The sequence below is a fragment of the Hyaena hyaena genome, unplaced genomic scaffold (assembly GCF_003009895.1).
Source record: "Hyaena hyaena isolate Hyena2069 unplaced genomic scaffold, ASM300989v1 scaffold_151, whole genome shotgun sequence".
In the NCBI taxonomy this organism is placed as follows: domain Eukaryota; kingdom Metazoa; phylum Chordata; class Mammalia; order Carnivora; family Hyaenidae; genus Hyaena; species Hyaena hyaena.
In genome coordinates, this window is record NW_024080783.1 from 3,185,430 (window position 1) to 3,210,540 (window position 25,111).

General features: G+C 37.8%; 2 protein-coding genes across 2 annotated transcripts; both read left to right on the forward strand.

Moving 5' to 3' along the window:
* Positions 1-12,872: 12,872 nt before the first annotated feature.
* LOC120236288 (olfactory receptor 1B1) lies at positions 12,873-13,826 on the forward strand. Its single transcript, XM_039239007.1, has one exon. It carries the CDS (start codon positions 12,873-12,875, stop codon positions 13,824-13,826), a length of 954 nt encoding a protein of 317 aa, XP_039094938.1.
* A 9,675-nt stretch (positions 13,827-23,501) lies between these two features.
* Positions 23,502-24,455, forward strand: LOC120236300 (olfactory receptor 1L3-like; the record flags this gene model as incomplete). Its single annotated transcript, XM_039239034.1, has 1 exon — positions 23,502-24,455. A coding segment is annotated over exon 1 (954 nt), but the record flags the coding sequence as incomplete, so codon positions are not given.
* Between the last annotated feature and the right edge of the window lie 656 nt (positions 24,456-25,111).

A 25,111-nucleotide genomic window follows, 5' to 3' on the forward strand; every position in this document is an offset into this window, starting at 1 on the left:
CTTTACCTGAGCCGAAGTCGGATGCTTAACTGACTGAGCCATCTAGGCGCCCCTTCACATTTACTTTAAAAGAAGACATTTTACTCCTGTATCCCTTGGATAAATTCCTAGTAGTGCTGTTGCTGGGTCTTAGAGTAGTTCTATTTTTAATTTTTTGAGGAATCTCCACATTGTTTTCCAGAGCAGCTGTACCACCAACAGTGCAAGAGTGTTTCCCACCAACAGTGCAAGAGGGTTTCCATTTCTCCACATCCTTGCCAGCATCTGCAGTTTCCTGAGTTGTTCATTTTAGCCACTCTGACCAGTGTGAGGTGGTATCTCAGTGTGGTTTTGATTTGTATTTCCCTGATGATGAGTGACATTGAGCATCTTTTCATGTGTCTGTTGGCCAACAATAGACAAATTATGGAAAGAGCCTAAATGCCCATCAACTGATGAATGAATAAAGAGGATGTGGTTTATATATACAATGGAGTACTACTTGGCAATGAGAAAGAATGAAATCATGCCATTTGCAGCAATGCGGATAGAACTGGAAGGTATTATGCTGAGTGAATGAGTCACTCAGAGAAGGACAGATATCATATGTTTTCACTCATGTGTGGATCTTGAGAAACTTAACAGAAGACAATGGGGGAAGAGAAGTGGAAAAAAAGTAGTTACAAACAGAGAGGGAGGGAGGCAAACCATAAGAGACACTTAAATACAGAGAACAAACTGAAGGTGGATGGGGGAGGGGTGGGGAAAAAGGGAAAATGAGTGATAGGCATTGAGGAGGGCACTTGTTGGGATGAGCACTGGGTGTTGTATGTAAGCAAAGAACCTTGGGAATCTACCCCAAAAACCAAGAGCACACTGTACACACTGTATGTTAGCCAATTTGACGATAAATTATACTTTAAAAAAAGAAGTAACAATATAGTTTTAAAAAATAAATAAAACAAGACATTTTAAGAGTAGATTTTCTTAACTACACGTTAAAAATTAGATGCTATCATTTTAATGTTATTCTTTGTTATAATTAACATGGTAAACAAAACACACCAATGCCAGTGTAGATTTGAGGGACAGTTCTCTAATATAATGTGCTCACTTAGGTAAGTCTGAATATGTTTTACACTAATTGTTTTAGATTATTACTGGAATGAAATTACATTCTTAAATTCTAGTAGAGATGGTTCTGAACCCCTGAGGATATGTTCATAGTTCCCCAGAGATCTGTGCGCCTTAGTCTGTAAAGCACTTCTTAAAGTTTTCAAACTAGTTTTCCTTTCTAAAACTTTGGCTTCCTTCTTTTCTTTCGCTTTCTTTTTTTTTTTTTAAGTATTTTTTTGAAGTATAGTTGACACACAATGTTACATTAGTTTTAGGTATACAATATAGTAATTTGACTTTCTATTTTTATAAGCAATGCTATTAGCTAACATGATCAAGGAATGTAGACTTATTATTATTAGCGAATGGAATTGACAAATCTGATAAAACAAAAAACAGTAAACACATAAGTCCAACCGCATAAAAACCCCAAACACATGCTAATTTAAGTGAAAAGACTCTCAAAGTCTGTCAAAATAATTGAGTAATATTTCGTTGTGTACATATACCACATCTTTTGAATCCATTCATCTATTGGTGGACAATTGGGTTGCTTCCATATTTTAGCTATTGTAAATAATGCTGCAATAATCATAGAGGTGCATATATCTTTTTGAATTAGTGTTTTTGTTTTCTTTGAGTAAACACCCAGCAGTGGAATTACTGAATCATATGGTAATTTTAATTTTAATTTTTTGAAGAACAAACTGGCCAGAGGGGAGGTGAGTAGACAGTTGGGTGAAATGAAGGGGATTAAGAGTACACTTAGCATAATGAGCACTGGGTAATGTATAGAATTGTTATATTGTACACCTGAAACTACTAAAATACTGTATGTTAATTATACTTCAATAAAAAAGAAGACAGGCTAGTAAATTACAGTTTAAAAGTGTTCAAATGTTAAAATAAGAAAGCAAGCAGTTTTGAAGGCTCATATTTTTGCAATATGCATAAGGGAAAAGAAGAAAGTACTGATGGCCCTCATCTGACTTTACAGAGAAATTTTTAATATGCTTATATTATTTAGAAACAGCCAGCTTTCAATTTTAATATTATTACTAAGGCAAGAAGTTATCAAAACAACCAATCAGAGTTCTGGGTTTCTCTTTAAAGTGTACTTTCTCAGAATATGACAACAATTTCTAAAGTCTTTGAAATTAAAAAAAAAAAAGATTTTCTTCAAATTGTACCTCCAAGGATAAATGAATTATAACAATATAAATGAGTTACAATAGAACATGTTGGTAACAGTGATGGACATTCAAGAAAGTCTTCAACTTTGATGTTCTTGTGAATGTTCTCAATCTAACACCTTACCAAATCAGATTCTTTGAATGAGTTTTATAATAAAGAATGGTATTCTCCCACTGATGATCAGGTTAAAGGCCATTTACTTCATATTTTTCTGAGATTCCCCTTGCTAATAATGAAAACTTAACATTTTAATGCTTAAGCCAGGCTTTGGAATTTCATTGACTAAGTCTGTAAAAATAAATGACTCTCTGGAATGTGAATCCTGTGCTCGCTTCGGCAGCACATATACTAAAATTGGAATGTGAATCCTTGCTGTCAGAGATCACAGCATGGGCCTGTGTCCTTGCCATCCCCTGCCTTCACAGGTTGAGGACTTTGTCTGTTTTGCCTTATGTACATTCCTAGGATAGAGGTCCATATAAATTTGTGAGAGTACATTTTATTATCATCAAAAACACTAATAATAAATTGATTCCCAGATAAGGAAATGTTTAATTAGCCTAGTAAGGAGGAGACTGGATTAGCTGGTTGCAAAAACAAAGGAAATAATGAGAAAATAATGTATTGATCCTTTTGATATTTATTCTTGGTAAATAAGAGTCCTGTGTTGGAGAATGGTAGATAAGGTAGGGCATTTTGATGGAGTCAGAAAATTTAGGGTAAATGAGAGAAGGATGATTACTCACTGGCCATTCATCCAGCCAATCTTTATTGAGTGCTTGCCTTCTGCCAGGCATCGTGCTAAAGTACTGGATACAGAAGTGAGTTTATCACAGCCCCTTTCCTCCAGGAGCACATTGTCAGATGGGGTAAATGAGCTGTAAACAGTACATCTTAGCAACATCTGAAAAACCTGAACTTACTTTGTTGTAATACCTACAGCATATCATAGCAGTAGCAGTAGAAGCAGCCACAACAGCAATTACCATGTGAGTCTTTTACTACACAGGAGGCCCATTCTCAACACCTTATATGTAATATTCTAATTCCTAAATCAGTGATTTTTAAAAGATTAGATATTATTATAATTTTATCATATGGAGGTAAAACCTCAGAGAAGCTAAAGAATTTGCCAAATCCACAGAACTTGAAGTGATATGTCCCAGAATTATACTGTTATTTGGCTCCAATGTTCTGGTCTTGGCCATTACATCATACTTCAGTTATTATAGAAAAGTAATAATATCATGATGGTGTGAATGACTAGAATAATGACACACAAGTGTCTGCCATTTGGGGTTGCCTGTGTGTAGACTGAATGAGCTTAACTATCCTAGTTGGAAGAGTGGAGTGGCTTCATTGGGAGGGGCTTCCAGTGCTTTTAACTTTCCCTTGAGATCATGTCCACACTCTCTTGCTCCATGGTATGGTAGATGTACTTGATCTCTCCCAGAAGACTCTAGGGGAAAGGTCTCTGGGGCCCCACAGCCTTTAAATCTCACTCAACCTTGCCAGCACTGACTTCCAGTCCCATGCATTAACACGTCCTTCAGCACATGGCCATATCCCTGAGTTTGTACACTGGAGCCACAAAATCCAGAATCAGAGCAGTGCTTTCTTGCCAGGTGAGTGTGCAGGTAGGGAGCTAGCCTTCATTCTCCATTTTTGTCTTTCCTTGGCCCATTCTTGTATTTCTCTATCAACATTCTGTCTCTCACTCTGAACCTATTTTGTTTAGCATCATCCTTTGTCTTCACAGACATTCCCCCCCGACTCCTCACCCTGTCAGTTTCTCTACCAGCCCTCCTTTCTGTTCCCATTCTTGATGTTCCAGTTCTCACACTTGTCTTCACTTTTCTTTCTCTCTTCCAGAAACCATTTCATGTCACTTTTTATTCTTCTCTCCTTCTACCCTTATACATGTCATCACCCTTCTCCCACTGATCATCTACATGCCTTTCTCCTTTCTTCTAAAAAAGAAATCTTTATTTCTGCTCATTATCTATGCCCCAATCATTAAACAAATCCTCACACTTAATTCTGCTCTTCTCCCATCAAAACTCTTCCTATCTTATGTTTCTTTCATTCATTCATTCACTCTTATCCCATCATGCCTTTCTCTTCTCTTACCCACCACTTTGCTTTTTTTTTTTCATTTTTCTTCCCATTTGTGCTTTCCTCGACTGTCCCCATTTCCATGTTTCTGACTCTTACTATTCTTCCCAGTTATCTCTCTGTGACAACAATTATCTTTAGAAGCCTGAAACTTTAGGAAGTAAAGTTTAAGAGAAACTCTCAACTGACAGTAAATTCTGCTTTCTAAGAATTATTTTCTAAATCTTTGTCACATACTTACAGCTTATACACAACACACACACACACATACACACACACACACACACACACACACAGAGTTATATCACATTCACATTCTTTATTCAGAATGCTAGCTGTTCTTTGAGTGAAATAGAGGGCCAGCCAGAAGAGTTTTTATGTTACACTTTGCTGTAATTTTGCTATCTTCTAGAAACCTTTTCATGACTTCACCCCATCCCTGACCTCATCTAAGGCTGAGATGGGATGTTCTCCAAATAAACTCCACAAGCTCCTTTGCTTATATTTATCATAGAAGTTATCACACTCTTTTTCACCCAATGTTTATCTTCCCTTCTTTCCACACTGTGGCTTCCTCATGGCAGAGCCATTGTGTGGTTTCTATTAATGTGACATCATAGGTAAGAAATCTAATATTTGTAGAACAGATGAATTAATCACAAATGGATGGATAAATAAATGAATGATCTTCTGGATCATGTGATTACCTTCTGCACTTTATCTAGCCAAAATTACTTTCAGGGAACCATAGTCAAACTTAGGTATTCAGATCAATTTTTAAAAACTTCATCCCTTCTGTTATCTCTCCTCTGAGATATTTCCAGAGGCACAGCTTCCAGTTTCTAATTCCTGCTTAGAGTAACAATTGTACTTTGAGAGAAAAATATTCTTTGGCAATTACTCTTATCAATGATTAAAAATCCCCGGCATGAATGATTCATAGTGATTAGATCTACATTTTGTTCCCTACTCCCTACTCCTCCGCCTCCTTTCTTTCTTTTCTTTTGACTCTCCTTCTGTCTTCTTTTCTCTTCCGGTCCTCATATTCTTTTATATTCTTTACCTACATTATTAACCCTCCCTGGTATACTCTGGTTCACTATGTGCTTCATTTTTCACCAAACTATAGGATGAATCCTTCAGCCTTTTACTGTAGCAGTGAGGTTGGTCAGGTCTAAAGTTTTGGTTTATGAATAATTAGCATTAAGTTGGTCAGTGAGGCTCGAGGACTGGATATGTTCTTGAGGTTTGCTTTTGGGGAGCCTCCATTGTGAAGGGAATGGGGGGAAAAGGGGAGAAAAAAGTATAGAAAAGAGCTAACCACTGAAAGAAGAAGGATGAAACTCACAATTTTACAGTATTCAGGAGACTGGACAAAACAAAATGTCAAGAATGTCAAGAATTGGTAGAGAAGGAAAATGAAGGATTGAGAGAAGCAGTGGTCAAGATATTGACCATTCTCTGTGTTAAAATTCCAGTTCTGCCAATGACTAGCTGTGCAATATTAAGCAAGTTGCTTAACTTCTCTATGCCTCAGTTTCCCCTTGTGTAAAATGAGAATAAAATAGTATTTACCTCATGGAGCACAGGTTTAATAAAATCATACATGTACAGTGCTTTGTACTGTTTGTCATGTAGCAAGAGGTCAATAAATGTTATCTATTTTACTACTACTGCTACTACTACTACTACTACTACTACTACTACTATTACTACTACTACCACCACCACTATCCTTATAGGTCACTGTATATGGTGAGGGCTGTCTATTGATAGCCTTAGAAACAAAAATTTGAATAAATCACTTTATAATTAAGCTATATTTAGTTATACTACATTTAATTATATAAATAAGATGGAGCAATTGCTTGATTGATTATGAAATATGAATCATATTTTTAAAAATTTTGAATATTCATTTCTTTTTCTTGTCACTACTTCAATGGCTAAGACTTACAAAGCAATGTTGAATAGTGCTTTTAAAAATGTTTATTTATTTGTTTTGAGAGAAGGAGAGCAGAGGAAGGGCAGAGAGAGAGAGAATGAGAGAATCCAAAGCAGGCTCCATGCTGTAAGCACAGAGCCCAGAGTGGGGCTCAATCTCACCATGAGATCATGACCTGAGTCCAGGTCAAGAGTCAGACACCCACTGACCGAGCCAAGGATAATAGAAATGCACCAAGCATAACTTTCACTATAGATTAATAGTGGGCAAACTCCATTGGGTTATTCTTTTTATTTCTAGTCTGGTAAGAGATTTTGGTTACGAATGGGTACAAGATTTTATCAAATGCACTTTTTACATTATTTGAGGTGATCATACTTTTTTACTTTGTAAATATATCTAGTCTTTACTTTGTAAAAAATTAGTCTTAACTTTGTAAAACCTATTGGAAATTTTATTTAATTCTTCTAACAACTTTGTGAAAATGACCTCTATGCCCATTTTAGAAATCCATGACTCAGACAAACCAAGAAACTTGCCCATGTAAGAGAATAACTTGGAGCACAGAAATACAAACTATGTTAGCTTGGACACATACTCTGTAGCAAGAATAACTAAGCAACACAAATATACAATAGTGGGGGGACAAGGAGAGAGGAAAATGAGTGATGGGCATTGAGGAAAGCACTTGTTAGGATGAGCACTGGGTGTTGTATGTAAGCAATGGATCATGGGAATCTATTCCCAAAGCCAAGAGCACCCTGTATATACTGTATGTTAGCTAACTTGAGAATAAATTATATTAAAAAAAACTAAATAAAAAGTAAGTTGTAAAAAAAGAAAATATAAGAAAATAAAACCTCTTATATCTGTTTCTATTCTTGACTTTATTGTTAATAATTTTTAGTAAGAAAAGTTTGACAACATAGAAAAATATATGGAAACCAAGATAATGCATATACCCAGCATCCAATTTCAAAAGAACTTAACATTTGCCATTTTTGGTTTCAGTTCTTATTTTGAAAAAAAAATTCGGATGTTATAGATACAGTTAAAACCCAAGCTATGGGGTGCCTGGTTGGCTCAGTCAGTAAAGCGTCCAACTTCTGCTCAGGTCATGATCTCACAGTTCGTGGGTTCAAGCCCCACATAGGGCTCTGTGCTCAGAGCCTGGAGACTGTCTTCAGATTCTGTGTCTCTGACCCTCCCCTGGTCGTGCTGTCTCTTTTTCTCTCTCTCTCTCTCAAAATTAATTTTAAAAAAAGTCTTTAAAACCCAAACTAGGGGCACCTGGATGGCTCAGTTGGTTGTGTCTGACTTTGGCACATCTGACTTTGGCTCAGGTTATGATCTCACAGTTCGTGACTTCAAAGCCCCATATTGGGCTCTGCACTGATGGTGTGAAGCTTGCTTGGGATTCTCTCTTTCTCCCTCTTTTTCTCTGCCTATCCCCCATTTGCTCATGCACTCTCTCTCTCAAGATAAACTTAAAAAAACCAAAAACAAACAAAAAAACCCAAACTACTTTTCTATCCTATCCTTTATCCTTTCCTTCTTCCTCATAGATAACCACTATCCTGAATAAAGTGTTCATTATTCTCAATCATTTTTACATATATATGTATATATTATATATAATCTTATATATAATATTTTTAAAACTAGATATAATAGGGGCGCCTGGGTGGCTTAGTCGGTTAAGCGTCCGACTTTCGCGCATGATCTCGCAGTTCGTGGGTTCGAGCCCCGCATCGGGCTCTGTGCTGGCTGCCAGCTCAGAGCCTGGAGCCTGTTTCAGTCTGTGACTCCCTCTCTCTCTGACCCTCCCCTGCTCACGCTGTCTCTCTCTCTCCTAGAAATAAATAAAAATATTAAAAAAAAGCTAGATATAATATTGTTCTTAAAATATTTTTTACATGTTCTAAATATTTAAAACTGTGAGTTTGCTTTGGAGCTGTTATTTTCTGCATTCCACAGGCCCACACTTAAAAATATATTTAATGTTTTTTTGTCATTCTGAACTGACATTTTTAAAGTTAATATTATGTTCTGGAGACAGCTTTATTGGTGCACATGGCTCGGTTTTCTATTGATGTATACTATGAGTAAGCCACATGTTGAATTAAGTATATTCAATTGTGATACTATATTTAACTGAATAACCTATCCTTCAAGGACTGAGAATGTCATCTCTATTATATATTGCAGTTTCTAGAAACTGTGAATTTTCTTTGGAGCTGTTATTTTCTGCATTCCACAGGCCCACACTTAGCCACATATTAGCCACAATGTGAGTCTCAAAAAGTTTAAGAACTGGGGCGCCTGGGTGGCTTAGTCGGTTAAGCGTCCGACTTTCGCTTAGGTCATGATCTCGCGGTTTGTAGGTTCGAGCCCCGCGTCGGGCTCTGTGCTGACTGCCAGCTCAGAGCCTGGAGCCTGTTTCAGTCTGTGACTCCCTCTCTCTCTGACCCTCCCCTGCTCACGCTGTCTCTCTCTCTCTCTCTCTCTCTCCTAGAAATAAATAAAAAACATTAAAAAAAAAAAGTTTAAGAACTAATCTCATGCAGATTTAACTCTCAGGTCAGTATATTATTAAATTAGAGCTCAATAATGAAAAGATAATTTCAGAAAACATATTTGGAAACAAAAACGTAACTCAAAGTATTATTTAAGTCCTTAAAATTTGAACAAGGAACTATGTGCAACTCCTGCCAGTGCATGGAGAAGAGTTAGAGAATCTGCATTTACAGAATCTGTTAGGATAAGGATGTTTGAGGCTTTCTAGAGTCTATTGTTGCTGAGAAATCTTTTACCAGAAAGTCTAATTATCTTTCCTTTGAGGATAATCTTTTCTTTCTCTTTGGTTGCTTTTAATATTTTATCTTTGTATGTAAGTGATGAATTACTAAATCTTACAGTTGAAACTAATATTATACTGTATGTTAACTAACTGGAATTTAAATAAAAACTTGGAAAAAATAAACAGTAAGGAAAAATATTTTATCTTTGTATTTGCTGTTTAGCAATTTCCCTAACAAGTGTCTATCAGTGGATTTTAAAATTTTTTATTTTGTTAGGAAGGTTTTGGTGATTCTTCAGTCTGAGGCTTCATTTCTTTAATTAAATCTGGAAAATTCCTAGTCTGTTTCTTCAATATTGCCTTTCTTATATTTTCTTATCCTTTTTTTTTCTTGAACTTACTTGGGATCTTAGCGGATCTTATTTTTTCTTCCAAAAGTCTTGACTCCTTTCCCCACATCTTAGTCACTTTTTACTGTTTTCTGGGTTTTTTCCCTCAGAAATAGCCCCTTTCTTTAGTCACTGTCCAAGCCACCCATTGACTTTTTACTTTGAATGTGATTATTTGTATTTTTTAGTAATTCATTTTGAGTCTTTGCTGAATCTGTTGTATTTTATTTTTATACCATTTTACTTATAGTCTTTATTCCCTCCTTTAGACACAAAGAATTTTATTTTTTTAATAGTTTATTGTCAAGTTGGTTTCCATATAACACCCAATGCTCATCCCCACAAGTGTCCTCCTCCATGTTCATCACCCCCCTTCCCCTCTCCCCCACTCCCATCAGCTCTTAGTTTGTTCTCAGCATTCAAGAGTCTCTGATGGTTTGCCTCCCGCCCTCTCCCCAACTATTTTTCCCCTTCTCCTCCCTCATGGTGCTCCGTTAAGTTCATCCTAATCCACCTATATGTGCAAACATATGGTATTTGTCATTCTCTGCCTGACTTCTTTTGCTCAGCATAACACCCCCAAGTTCCATCCACATTGTTACAAATGGCCATATTTCATTCTTTCTCATTGCCATGTAGTATTCCATTGTATAGATAAACCACATCTTCTTGATCCATTTGTCCGTTGATGGACACTTAGGCTCTTTCCATGTTTTGGCTGTTGTTGAGAGTGCTGCTATGAACATTGGAGTCCATGTGCCCCTATGCATCAGCACTCCTGTATCCCTTGGGTAAATCCCTAGCTATTGCTGGGCCATAGGGAAGTTCTATTGTTAAGTTTTTTGAGGAATCTCCACACTGTTTTCCAGAGGGGCTGCACCAGTTTACATTCCCACCAACAGTGTAGAAGGTGCTCGTTTCTCCACATCCTCGCCACCATCTAGAGTTCTCTGATTTGCTCATTTTAGCCACTCTGACTGGCGTGAGGTGGTATCTCAGTGTGGTTTTGATTTGTATTTCCCTGATGAGGAGGGATGATGAGCATCGTTTCATGTCTGTTTGCCATCTGGATGTCCTCTTTGGAGAAGAGACACAAAGAATTTTAAACATAATTTATAAAACCTGAAAGATTAGTTAATTTTATAATGTTTAGAAGGAGACAAATCTATTATTTATTGATTGCTGATTGTCTTCATAATAAATAAGTCTTGTTTTAGTAATTCTGAATTGTGAACTCATCTTTTTGGTCGGTTTTTACCGGTGGGATTCCTGCACAGTCTGGGATCTGCAAGTCTTTGAGGAGAAGTTTTGTGTTTGCTTCTGTAAGTAGCAGTCTGGGAATGATTTTTATGTTAGCTTGTCAGTTTGAAGGGTGTGGGATCATATGTGTTCTGTAAATCAGCTTACCCATTCCATGTGCTGTGCAGACCCATACCTGCATTCTCATGGGAGACAATCCCTCTCCATGTAGTACAGGCTGAGAGAGAAGAGTTTTCTTTGGGTGTCCTGTAGCCACTGGTATATATACATTTGCATGTTTGTATATATTCTTTCTTTGAAAGCTTAACTTTTTGAATGTCCAGAATTAATGTGATGTTGTCTATCTTTTGGCTCACACAGGCCTATACTCTCACCTCCAGTTCCACATGGGAGTTGTTACTTGAGCCTCTGGACAACCAAGACTGACACTATACCCCTCCCAGATACTATACCTGTTACCAGAACCACCTACACCGTCATGGACAATTTAGATATTAGTTTTTCATATACCTACTTGATTATCAGCCATTGTATTTCCTTTACATTCTTGAAAACTTAGTTATAAGTTTAAAGAGAGAATTATATTTTTTCAAAATTTCTACCTGTGTTGAGTGGGAAGTGCTTAGTACCTTATATTTCAGGATCCTGAAGCTTTCAAAATAAAATATCAAGATCTACAGAAATGTTACAGCTTACCATGTTCAGCAAACTGGGAGAGAACTGTCTAGTTTTAAAAATACTGGGTAGGTTTCTCAAATTTCACATATGAATGAAATCATATGATACCTGTCTTTCTCTGACTGACTTATTTCACTAGCATAATACCCTCCAGTTCCATCCACGTTGTTGCAAATGTCAAGGTGTCATTCTTTTTGATTACCAAGTAGTATTTCATTGTGTATATATACCACATCTTCTTTATCCATTCATCAGTTGATGGACATTTGGGCTCTTTCCATAATTTTGCTATTGTTGATAGCTGGGGGTGGGGTAAATGGGTGATGGGCATTAAGGAGGGCACTTGTTGGGATGAGCACTGGGTGATATAAATAAGTGATGAATCACTGGGTTCTACTCCTAAAGCAAAGACTGCACTGTATGTTAACTACATTGAGAATAAAAAAACAAACAAACTGGGTAGGTGACTCAGCATGAACTTGGTAAGATAGTTTAGTTATTGACAATGAAAGTTCTTTACAAGCCAGATCAAGCTATTTGGATTCTATTCTGAAGGCTCTGACTCTTTAAATAGGGAATCACATGTTGAAACTTTTCTTCTCAAACCATTATGGAAGATATATCAAGGGAAATAAGGAGAGAAACTTGTCATTAGTTATGAAATTAGCATTGGTCAGAGATGCTGAAGCTTAAATAGTGTGAGTGCATTAAGGGCAAAGGATGGATATGAGAAAAAATGTAGAAGTCAAGCAGTGATTGAATATGAGGAGATGAGGGAGAGATTGACCCCAGTTTTAGGTAACCAGATGGATGATAATGGTGATGCCATTAACCAACAAAATGGAATAAAGAGTATATATAAGTTATTTCATGACAACCTGAAGCAATTTCACTATAAAAACCAACTACTGATAATAAACCATTTTTATATGTTACATATTAAATGATATATTATTTCTTTATAGCATCAGAGAGAAGAGATCATGAGGATTGCAGTGGGATGAGGTGTGAATTGAAGATGAGGAGTTAGAACCAGTGAATATAGGAATTTTGTCAACAAATTTGCCTTTGGAAGGAGAGGAGCAATAGTAGAATGAAAAGACAATACTGAATGAAGGATTTATAACTGAGGGGCTTTATCAGGGTTGTTGGATTATAGAAAAGGAGCCACTAGAGTAGATGAAAAGGAATAAATAAGGGAGAAAACGCTATAATAAATTAAGGGAGTAAAGTCATAGACCTAGTAGAAGGGCCATGGTGGTCAGTTGAATTTAGGTCTTTAAGGAGCTTGAATAACATACATAAATCAACTAGAACTATTATGATCCTCAGCCTACCACCTATGACTTGCTGTTTGATACAAACTCTCTTTCAGGCAAGCTCGTTTTCATTTATCATGGGCTGCACCCCTAATGCTTCACATTCTCCAGTCTTCTTGCTTCTTGGATTCTCGAGAGCTAGAACCTCCCCAAGTCTCCTTTTCCTCCTGTTCCTGGCTATTTACCTGGCCACCATAATGGGGAACGTGACTCTAGTGCTGCTAATCTCCAGGGACTCCAGGCTCCACTCACCTATGTATTATCTACTCCGTGGTCTCTCCGTGATAGACATGGGGCTGTCCACAGTCACCCTGCCCCAGTTGCTGGCCCATCTGGTCTCTAGTTACCCAGCCATTCCTGCTGCCCGCTGCTTGGCCCAGTTCTTTTTCTTCTACGCGTTTGGAGTTACGGATACACTTGTTATTTCTGTCATGGCTGTGGATCGCTATGTGGCCATCTGTGACCCCCTGCATTACCATTCAGTGATGAATCGCCGACTCTGTGCCCGCTTACTGGCCTTGAGCTGGATGGTGTCCATAGTGCACACCATGCTGCACGTGGGACTTCTCTTGCCTCTATACTGGACTGGGGATGCCAAGGGCAACGTTAACCTTCCCCACTTCTTTTGTGATCACCGACCACTTCTGCGAGCTTCTTGCTCTGACATACATTCCAATGAGCTGGCCATATTCTTGGAGGGTGGCTTCCTCATGCTGGGTCCCTGTGCCCTCATTGTCCTCTCCTATGTTCGCATTGGAGCCACCATCCTACGTTTGCCTTCAGCTGCTGGTCGCCATCGTGCGGTTTCCACGTGTGGATCCCACCTCACCATGGTTGGCTTCCTCTATGGCACCATTATTTGGGTCTACTTCCAGCCTCCTTCCCAGAACTCTCAGGAACAGGACATGGTGGCTTCTGTGATGTACACTGCCATTACACCTTTGGCCAACCCTTTTGTGTACAGCCTCCGCAACAAGGATGTCAAGAGTGCACTTCACAGGCTGCTTGGATGGGGGAAAGTGGACTCCTGATTAGCCTGCCTAAGAGCTATTTTGGTTAGTTGAGGAAAGAAGTGGGGAGATTTGAGCATGACTGGTTTTGGAAAGATGAGGGAAAGATGGCCTGGACAACCTATGGAACTCCAGATTCAGCTCTTGTTAATATGGTGCTTTGACAGCGGTGAACATTCTACATTCATGCCACATGTGCTCAGGGCTTCCTCCTCAGTATACCGCAGGAACCCCTTCCTCAGAACACTTATCTTCAGTTATCAAAGTGGATATAAATGAGTCACTAGGCCTAAGATATTTAATCCCATAGTTTTGAAGAAATATGATAATATTACTGTGAAATCTGAACTAAAGCAGAGACAGTGAAGTTATTTATGACCATGTTTAACTTGGTGTGCTTGCTTGTGGGAAGTGTGCCGGTGTGTATCAGGAAGTTAGGGAAAGGGAACAATTTAAGTAGATAGGGGTGGCAATTTTACACCTATTCCATTCAGTGAGCAAATATATGCCTAGAATCCAGTGTGAAATGGGGGCCATGATTCTGCTATTCCATACCTTAGCCTCAGTTTCCATGGGCCTGCTGTGGTATGAACATCTTATTCTAATGTGTATGATTTCTATTTTTATATTTTAAATTAATTTTTTTAAGTTTTAAAGTAAGACAGAGAGAAAATGTAAATTTTAATAGTTTGCTGCATAAAACAAAGAACTGCAAACTATTTCAACAACAAAGAAAACAAAATGGCTGTGCTTAGCTTGTTGGGAGGTAGACTTCACTTCTATTTTATTAGCTCCTATGAGATTTAGAGTGATAATTAAAAATATTTTGAGTCCTTTTTTTATTGAAATATAGTTGAGACACAATGTTACATTAGTTTTAGGTGTACAACACGGTAGTTTGATAAGTCCGTATGTTATGCTGTGCTCACCAAAAGTGTAGAGACCATCTGTCACCACACAATGCTATTAGAGTACCATCGACTACTTTTTAAAATATAATTGAAATATAACACTGTAAGTTTAAGGTATATAAATTGTTGGTTTGATACATTTTTGTATTGTAATATTATTACAATAGTTCCCCCCCTTAACCTCAGGGGATATTGTCCAAAATCCCCAGTGGATGCATGAAACAGCAGATAGTACTGAATCCTACATATGCTATGCTTTTCCCTATAGATACATAATATGATAAAGTTTAATTTACAAATTAGGCAAGATAAGAAATTAACAAAATCAATAATAAAATGGAACAATTATAACAATACACTGTAATAGAAGTTATGTGAATGTGTTCTCTCTCAGAGTCTTTTATTATATGGTGCTCACTCTTCTTGCAATGGTGCAAGATAATAAAATGCTTATGTGATGAGATGCAGTGAGATCACTGACACAGACAATGTGATAAAGCATTAGGCAGCTACTGACCTTCTGACAGTACATCAGAAGGAGGATCATCTGCTTTTGGACTACAGTTGACTGCAATTAACTGAAACTGCAGAAAATGAAACCACAGATAAGGGGGAACTGTGGCACCCAGCCAAGTGTTAGCTAGCACATCTGTCATGCCATGTAATTATTTCTTCTTGTATAGGAAAAATGACGATCTTGTCTCTTAGCAACTTTGAAGTTTGTAATACAGTATTGTTGCCTATAATCACTATGCTGTGCATTAGATCTCCAGGACTTACTTATCTACTTGTTGCAGGTCTGTACCCTTAAATGACATCTCCCCAACTCCCCTACTCCTCAGTCTCTGGACTACCATTTTACTCTGTTTTTATAAATTCAGTTATTTTAGGTTCTACATAAAAAGTGAGATCATACAGTATTTGTCTTTCTCTGTCTGACTTATCTCACTTAGCCTAATACCTTCAAGATCCATTCATGTGGTCACAAATGGTAGAATTTCCTTCTTTCTCATGGTTGAATAATATTCAATTGTATATAAATGGAATATTACTCAGCCATAAAACAGAATGAAATCTTGCCATTTGCAACGACATGGATGGAGCTAGAAGGTATTATGCTAGGAGAAATAAGTCAGTTAGATTTCACTCATATGTGGAATTTAAGAAACAAAACATATGAACATAGGGGGCAAAAGAGAGGCAAGCCAGGAAACAGACTCTTAACAATACAGAACAAACAAATGGAGGGGAGGTGTCAGGGAGATGGGTTAAATAGGTGGTGGGTATGAAGGAGGACACTTGTGATGAGCACTGGGTATTGTATGCAAGTGATGAATCACTAAAATCTACAGTTGAAACTAATATTACACTGTATGTTAACCACCTGGAATTTAATAAAAACTTGTCTGGAAGACACTTAGGTTGTTCCATTGTCTTTGCTATTGTGAATAATGCTGCAAATATTTTTTTGATATCCATCTTTCATTTCTTTTGCATGTATACTCAGAGGTCGTGTTTCTGGTTCATATGGTGGTTACAGTTTTAATTTTTTGAGGAACCTCCATACTGTTTTCTAGTGGCTGCACCAATCTACATTTTCAGGATCAGTGCTCAAGGGTTCCCTTTTCTTCACTTGTCTTTTTGATGACAGCTATTGTGTAACAGTTGTGAGGTAATATTTCATCATAGTTTTGATTTGCATTTCACTGCTAATTACTAGAGTACTTTTTCGTATACCTGTCGGCTGTTTGATTGTCTTTTTTGAAGAAATGTCTATTAAAAATCCCTTGCAACTTTCTTAATTGGGTTATTTGTGAGTTTTATTTTTGCTGTTGATTTATATGTGTTCCTTATATATTTTGGACATTAACCCCTCATCAGATATATGGTTTGCAAATATTTTCTCCTGTTCCCTAGGTGGCCTTTTCATTGTCTCTTTTGCTGTGCAGAAGTTTTTTAGTTTGATGTAGTCCCACTTGAGTATGCTTTTGTTGTTTGTGCTTTTGGTATCATATCCAGATATCATTGCCTAGAACAATGTGAAGGAAATTCTTCCCCGTTTTCTTCTAGAAATTTTACATTGCCAGGCCTTATGTTTCTGTCTTTAGTCCATTTCAAGCTAATTTTTGTTATGGTATAAGATGGGGGTTCAATTTCATTTCTGCATATGTGATCATCCAGTTTCTCCAACACCATTTGTTAAGGAGATTATTCTTTCCCCCCTGAGTATTCTTTTTTAAACATTTATTTATTTATTTTTCTTAAAGAGTTTATTGTCAAGTTGGTTTCCATATAATACCCAGTGCTCATCCCAACAACTGCCCTCCTCTATGCCCATCACCCCCTTCCCCTCTCCCCTACCCACATCAGCCCTCAGTTTGTTCTCAGCATTCAAGAGTCTCTCATGGTTTGCCTCCCTCCCTCTCCCCCACTATTTTTCCCCTTCTTCTCCCCCGTGGTCCTCCGTTAAGTTCCTCCTAATCCTCCTATATGTGCAAACATATGGTATCTGTCCTTCTCTGCCTGACTTATTTCGCTCAGCATAACACCCTCAGGTTCCATCCATGTTGCTACACATGGCCAGATTTCATTCTTTCTCATTGCCATGTAGTATTCCACTGTATACATAAACCACGTCTTCTTGATCCATTCGTCCGTTGATGGACACTTAGGCTCTTTCCATGTTTTGGCTGTTGTTGAGAGTGCTGCTATGAACATTGGGGTACATGTGCCCCTATGCATCAGCACTCCTGTATCCCTTGGGTAAATTCCTTTTTTTTAAAAATTTTTTTAATGTTTTATTTATTTCTAGGAGAGAGAGAAAGAGACAGCGTGAGCAGGGGAGGATCAGAGAGAGAGGGAGACGCAGACTCTGAAACAGGCTCCAGGCTCTGAGCTGGCAGTCAGCACAGAGCCCGACGTGGGGCTCGAACCCACGAACCGCGAGATCATAACCTAAGCGAAAGTCGGACGCTTAACCAACTAACCCACCCAGGCGCCCCGCCTTGGGTAAATTCCTAACAGTGCTATTCCTGGGCCATAGGGCAGTTCTATTGTTAATTTTTTGAGAAATCTCCACACTGTTTTCCAGAGGGGCTGCACCAGTTTACATTCCCACCAACAGCGTAGGAGGGTGCCCGTTTCTCCACATCCTCGCCAGCATCTACAATCCTCTGATTTGCTCATTTTAGCCACTCTGACTGGCATGAGGTGTATCTCAGTGTGGTTTTGATTTGTATTTCCCTGATAAGAAGGGATGCTGAGCATCGTTTCATGTGTCTGTTGGCCATCTGGATGTCCTCTTTGGAGAAGTGCCTGTTCATATCTTCTGCACATTTCTTCTGGTATTTTTAATGAAGAAATATTTCTGACACAAATAACTGTAACAGAATATTATACATTACCTAACTTTATTGTCAAGTCATTGCTAATGTTGCATCTTTTCTGCTTCTACCCAATTAACTTTGAAACAAATCCCAGATCTGATATCATTTCATCCGTATATATTTCAATACTAATTTCTAAAGGTTACGAACTTTTTAAAAGTTTATTTTTATTTATTTTAAGAGAGAGATAGAGAGCAAGTCGGGGAGGAGCAGAGAGAAAGGGAGACCGAGTCCCATGAAGGTTCCGTGGTGTCAGCACAGAACTCAATGTGGGGCTCAAACTTACGAACCATAAGATCATTACCTGAGATGAAATCAAGAGTTGGTTGCTTAACTACTGAGTCACTCAGGCGCCCCAGGATAAGGACTTATACACACACACACACACACACACACACACACACACACAATCTCAATGTTATTATCATATCTGAAATGCAAATAATTCTTTCAATATTCTGAAATGCCTAGCCAGTATTGAAATTTCTAATTGTTTTTATAAATATAATAAAATACTTTTATAGTTTTTAAAATTAAGACCCAAGTAAGTTTTACATATTGTAATTTGTTATTTTGTCTTTTCAGTCTCTTTCTTTTTTCTTTCTCCCTTTACCTCCTTTCTTTCTTCCTCTTTTTCCCCTCTTCTCTATCTCTAGCAATTTATATGTATAGAAGACATCAAGTAATTTTCTCATAGAATTCCCTGCAGTCTGGTTTTGTGTGAGTTAATCACTAAATTGTAGTTTAACGTGTTCATCTGGACTGTATATTTTCCATAAGTTGGAAGTTGGATGTAGAAGGTTTATCAGATTCATGTTTGGCTTTCAGCAAAGAGAGACTACTTAATGGGTGGTATGGGAGATGTAATGTCTACTTATGTCACTTTTTTGGTGAAATTAGCAGCTGTTGCTATTCAATGTCTAGATCTATTTATTAAACCAGTAATTAAAAAAGAGGTGTACATGTATGGATGGGGTGGGAAATCAGGTGTTGGGAGGAAAGAACAGTCTAAAAATCCAGAACTGTCTGCTCAGAATGAGACTGGTAGAGATGAATCACAGCCATTTGACAATGCCATCAGCCTGTATTGTCTGGGGGAAGAAATCACTTTCCCAAAGTTAGAAGGGCCATTATAAAGTCAAATAGATCCTCTGCAAACAAAAGTAAATGTATTATATTTTTTGAGGAAATTGATAACATTTAAAGTATCTTTCTGCTTGCACTGAATTTTGATTATATTCATCAGCTAATAATTTGGTTTTCTAGTTTGTGACTGAGCTACTTTTGTAGGTTAATCACGGAAAATACTGGTTGTATCCATTTCATGGTCATTTCCACGATATGTAATCTATATCAATAAGCTATGCTCATTATTTTATAGTGAGACCAAGAATATCTCTAATTTGCATATAATCTCAGATTTTTTCGATGTGGTGCTCCACTTACTGCCTCTCTTATACTCAAAGACTTGTTCAAATCAGGTATTCTGAGGATTATAATTCTAACATAGATAAGCAAAATGGGCAGATGAAATTCAGCAAAGGATGCAGTTGAGCGAGGGCAGGAAATGCAAAAGTTATTGGAGAGCAGAATGGAAACAGCAGTGGTCAGAGTCATCCCCCTGGTATTTCATAAAGCCTTCCTTATGCCTTGCAGCTAATTCAGCTGAGTTACAATGTTTGGTTTAATAACACTCAATTAAGGAAAGAATAGATTAGGAAAGCTGGCTTCTTGAAATGATGAAATGGGAATCAATTTCCTCTGGGGTTTTTTTCTTGCTCAACTGTTGATATTATGCAAGGAAAGCTGTGGTGTCCCCCAAAGAGTAGGCCTTCCCTATAGACACAATTGTTTTTTCAGAAGTTTTATGATGAGATCTAGGTGTAAGGAAGCAGAAGAATCAGACTCTCCAGTCCCAGCTGATATTGGAAGGTAGATGGGCTCAGCCCATTATAATTAATATTTCATATGAACACATAGGCTCCTGGGGTTGGTAGAGTCCAGGGTGAGTGTGTATAAGTGACACTTCATTGGAATGAGCTACTATATAAAAAGGCTTTTATGGAAAATGATGAAAAGAGAATCCTTAATTTTGTAAGATTGTGGCGAAGAGGGAGCACATCTCTACCCCCCATTTCTATCTTGAGTGTATGGTGGTATATACAGAGAAAAGGTGAGATTAAGGTTATATTCCGTCCTAATGGCAAATAGAAAGGAAAGAGGAAATAATAAATCATAACCTCTTTTAGAAAATGGTGTGATATTGGTACTAAGAAGATCAAAGAATAAAATCAGAAACAAATATTATAGTCAGGGAAAGCAATGCAATGGGAGAATTGTCAGTTGTAACACGAAAAAAAAAAAGGATTTTGAGTGAAAATATGAAGGCTTAGATGGAGAATATAGTCATGCAGTCAGGGAGGTATGGAAAGACATTCCACAGTTACCAGGTGCAAGAAATATGTGACAGAGGACTTAATTTATTTTGTGAGAATTTGGAAGATACAGTTTTGAGACAAAGCAAAGGAAATTCTTATTTATACATCTCAGATTCAAACTTTGTGATTAACCAACACAGGGGAATAGACTAGAAATAGAATTTAGACCAAGAAGGCATTTAATAGACCAGATTCCTAAATATATACCAGATATTAATAAAACAGTGAATTACCTAATATCTCTTGGTTCTTCCATCAAAGAAGAAAGACAAGAATAAGGAGGATTCAGGCTTGACACTGTAGTTTGACACTGTTCTTTCTTCATGACTTTAGATGTCACTGAAATACCAGGTGAGAATGGGTAAACCTGAGATGCTTTTCTGATTCATTCCAAGGATTCTTCCTTTTTCTCTCTTGCTGATTTTAGTTTACTGTCTTGAGATGTTCAAATCTGTATATGAGTATGTCTTCATACTTTTCCTAAATGGACTCCTCCAAAGCATCAGCATCCTCAATCCCTCAAATTTTCTAAACAGGACCTACAGAGCTCTGACAAGACTGATGTTGAGATTTGGGGAAATAGAAAATATACAGAAATGAGTCTTGAAGTAGTCAACCAACAAGAGTACTACCACTGCTTATTACTCCTTTTGCATATAATTAGTTAAAAAATACAAAATTTTGCTTTTATTGGAAGAATATGGACTCTATGTTATTACATTCTCTTCATAATGGATAAATCTATACCTCTGACACGTTTTCCTTCTTGAAGATCATTTTCTTTCACCCTTTCCCCATGAAGGGACTTATCCCATCCCTCTTGCTTCCCATCTCTTTTTTCACCTTCATTTATATCTTCATGTTGATGCCTCTGTGTCACCACTGCCTTGAATGGGTAGTAGGATCACAAGAGGGTATCGCTTGATCTATATCCACAGACATAGAGAAAGATACAGGAAGATATAAAGACTAACAGACACTGGAAAATTTAAATTCTTGTTATCATGTAAGCTCTTGTTCCATGATCTTTTTTCCCCTTAATATTTATTTATTTTTCAGGGAGCACAAGTGGGGGAGGGGCAGAAAGAAGGGGCAAGAGGATCCAAAGTGGTCTCTGCACTGACAGGCTGGCAGCAGTGAGCCTGATATGGGACTTGAACTCAGAAACCGTGAGATCATGACCTGAGCTGATGTTGGATGCTCAACCAACTGGGCCACCTAGGTGCCCCTCCATAGTCTTTAGAGGAAAGAAAATCACTAAGAGAAATGGTTCTTTTTTTTTTTTAACAATTAATATTTTATTTATTTTTTTTTCTTAAATAGTTTATTGTCAAGTTGGTTTCCATATAACACCCAGTGCTCATCCCAACAAGTGAAACATTTTGATTCTTTCTCTGAATATTTGGAATACTCTCCTTTAGTGGCATGGAACACTGAACTCATCAAAGAATAAATGCAACTGCAGCTCATCATTTGGCTCTGCAGTGAAAATGATTTATGTAGTTATACTAGTGTAAATGTTGTCTACTAATTTATAGATTTTACCTGGAGGAGCTAACTGTGGGTCCAACTCATAATTTATATGTTTTCAATTTTGACAATATACAGATCAAGGTATAGCTTTCCAAATGTTTGGAGAGTGCAGGGATGAAGAAGAGAAGAGGAGTCTTCAGTGATGGAATAAAAAATAAAGATTTAAGTATAATGCTTGAAAGCAGAAAAGCAATGAATTTAAGAACTAACATAATCATCAAAAAATTGGGGAAAGGAAGCAAGAAGAATGGAGGTTTATTTAAACAAGATAAACCACCTTGCATGGTAGAAAGCCAAGAGACAAATTGATAAAACTGGTACATAGATGCATAAGCAAGTAGTATTTTATTTAAAGGCATAAAGGTATGAACCTTAGAAGAGATAAAACTAAACATGGAGCAAAATTAGGGTCAGAGACTTATGCTTTTTATTGTATGTTCTTTTATATCTTACTATTTTAAAACAATTTTTCTCACATTCATGATGAAATATAGTATCATCAAAATACCCTTATCCATATAGTAGTCTCAAAATGTTACCTCTTTAGTGTACCATGTACATCTTCCTATAGGGAAAACCTGAACTGAAAGGAAACACTCCCATCCATTGGCAGTTTACATTATTTATTGAAAATTAATCATTAATAAAAGAAATGATGATGTTAATCATTTCTACTCTCATCCCAGGTAAGTTCAATTGACTTAATGGAAGAAGACCTCCCCTACCAAAAGAACAATAGCTTCTGGACATACAAAGTTAGGACCAGGTCTTCACTCCAGTGCCCATCGGAGATGTAGAGACTTGGACATCTGCCTGGGGCCTTGACATAGTTTCCTTTTCTTTCCAACTCTGACAATCAGCAAAATGTGGTGCTTATGTCTAATAAAACTATACAGGGTTGAATCTAGGTTTTGTTTCTTAAATCCTATAAGACCTTCAACAAAGTAGTTTCTTTGCTTTAGTCTTCTTATCTGTAATATAAAAGTAGCTTGTACTATATGGAATTGTTGTGACAATTAAATGTATGATATTTAGTATGCTGTTTAGTGCAGAGCAAACACCAAAGAGATTTTGTGTTTAGTGATCCCTTATTTGTTATACAGGGAATTTTGTAAATGCAGGAACCATATGTGATTTATCCTGATGACCTTAATATATATCACATTGACATATCTTAATATATGTCACATTGAGAGATTATAAAATGGTCAATAAATGAACCTGGAATAAACTAAATAATGGGAGGGTACTCCAGTGGATGGATAGAAAGATAATGACAAGGGAAAAAAGTGAAAGAAAAAAACTCTTTTGGAAACCAGGGGCATCTGTACAAGAAACGATGTTTCCTAAAAGCTATCTCTGAGTAGATTTCAGCATTATTTGATACTAACACTTGCTCTTTGTAAAAGGTGATATAGATCATGTGTTATGGCCATTAGGAACAAGACAGAAGTAACTGAATTTTTCTTATTGGGCCTATCCAGCTGGACAGAGATGCAGCCAGTTATTTTTGGGATTGTCCTTGCCATGTACCTGGTGTCACTTATGGGTAACAGCCTATTAGTAATTGTTGCCCTCTCAGACCCCAAGCTTCAGACTCCAATGTATTTTCTGCTCAGTCAGCTTTCCTTTATTGACATGTTTCTGACAACCATCACTGTTCCCCAGATGCTGGTGCACACACTGTCTGTCAATAGAATCATCTCCTTTAATTGCTGCATAATCCAGCTCTTCTTTTTTATGGCTGTGGGAAGCATGGAAGGCCACTTGCTGGCCGCCATGGCCTATGACCGTTGTGTTGCCATCTGTGACCCATTAAGATACTCTGCCATCATCAGCCGTCGCCTCTGTCTACGTATAACCTTGACCTCCTGGGTGGTCGTCAGCCTCAACAGTCTGCTTTATAGTGTGTTGGTCACCCGCTTAACCTTTTGTGGCAACCAGCTCACTCACTTCTTCTGTGACATCACACCCTTGCTAAAACTCTCCTGCACCCGACCAGTGGTCAATGAAATGCTAATATTTACTGAGGGTGTAGCTGTGGTGGTCAGCCCCTTCTTCTTCATTTTAGGTTCCTATGCCCGCATTGGTGTTGCCATAGCCCACATGCACTCAGTTGCTGCCCTGCGCAAAGCCCTGTCCACATGTAGCTCCCACATTCTGGTTGTGCTGCTCCTGTATGGCTCTGTGATCCGCATGTATCTCCGGCCATCTTCCAACTATGACTTGGAGCAGGATCGCCAAGTCGCCATCTTTTACACAGTAGTTACTCCTATGCTAAACCCACTGATCTACAGCCTGAGGAACCAGGAGGTTAAGGGAGCTCTGCGAAGGCTTTTCAAGAAACTCTGCATCTCAGGAAACTTCCAACCTGGTTCCCAGGTAAATGGGGGATGGCAGAACATTTCCTGAGCACAAGGAGTGAAGATCTAACTTGAAAATACCTCAAATATATGAGTACATTCCTAATAACTGGTATCATTCACATTCCTGTGGAATAATCTTCCTTGTTAGCTCCCTCTTGTTTGGATTTGGGAAGAAGTGAGTTCATGAATAAATAGTTCTGGTCACCATTGACTGACCTAGAATCTCATTGTATTGGAACTGAACAGTGTTTTTAGATCTAAATATCTGAACCTCTCATATTTCAGATCTAATATAGGGCATAGGGGGTTACTAAACCAAATTATTACACATAGTAAGGCATGCAGAACTTTGATCATTTTTTGTAACAAATATTTTATTTTATTTTTTTACAAATAGTTTATTGTCAAATTAGTTTCCACAAAACACCCAGTGCTCATTCCCACGAGTGCCCTCCTCCATGCCCACCCCCTCCCCCCACATCCATCAGTCCTCAGTTTTTGTCAGCATTCAAGACTCTTTCATGGTTTCCCTCTCTCCCTTTCCCCCACCATTTCCCCCCTTCTTCTTCCCCTTGTTCCTCAGTTAAGTTCCTCCTAATCCTCCTATACGTGCAAACATATGATATTTGTCCTTCTCTGCCTGACTTATTTCGCTCAGCATAACATCCTCAA

Coding starts and splice junctions, on each gene's coding strand:
- LOC120236288 (XM_039239007.1), top strand. CDS start 12,873: ATGGGCTGCACCCCTAATGCTTCACATTCTCCAGTCTTCTTGCTTCTT.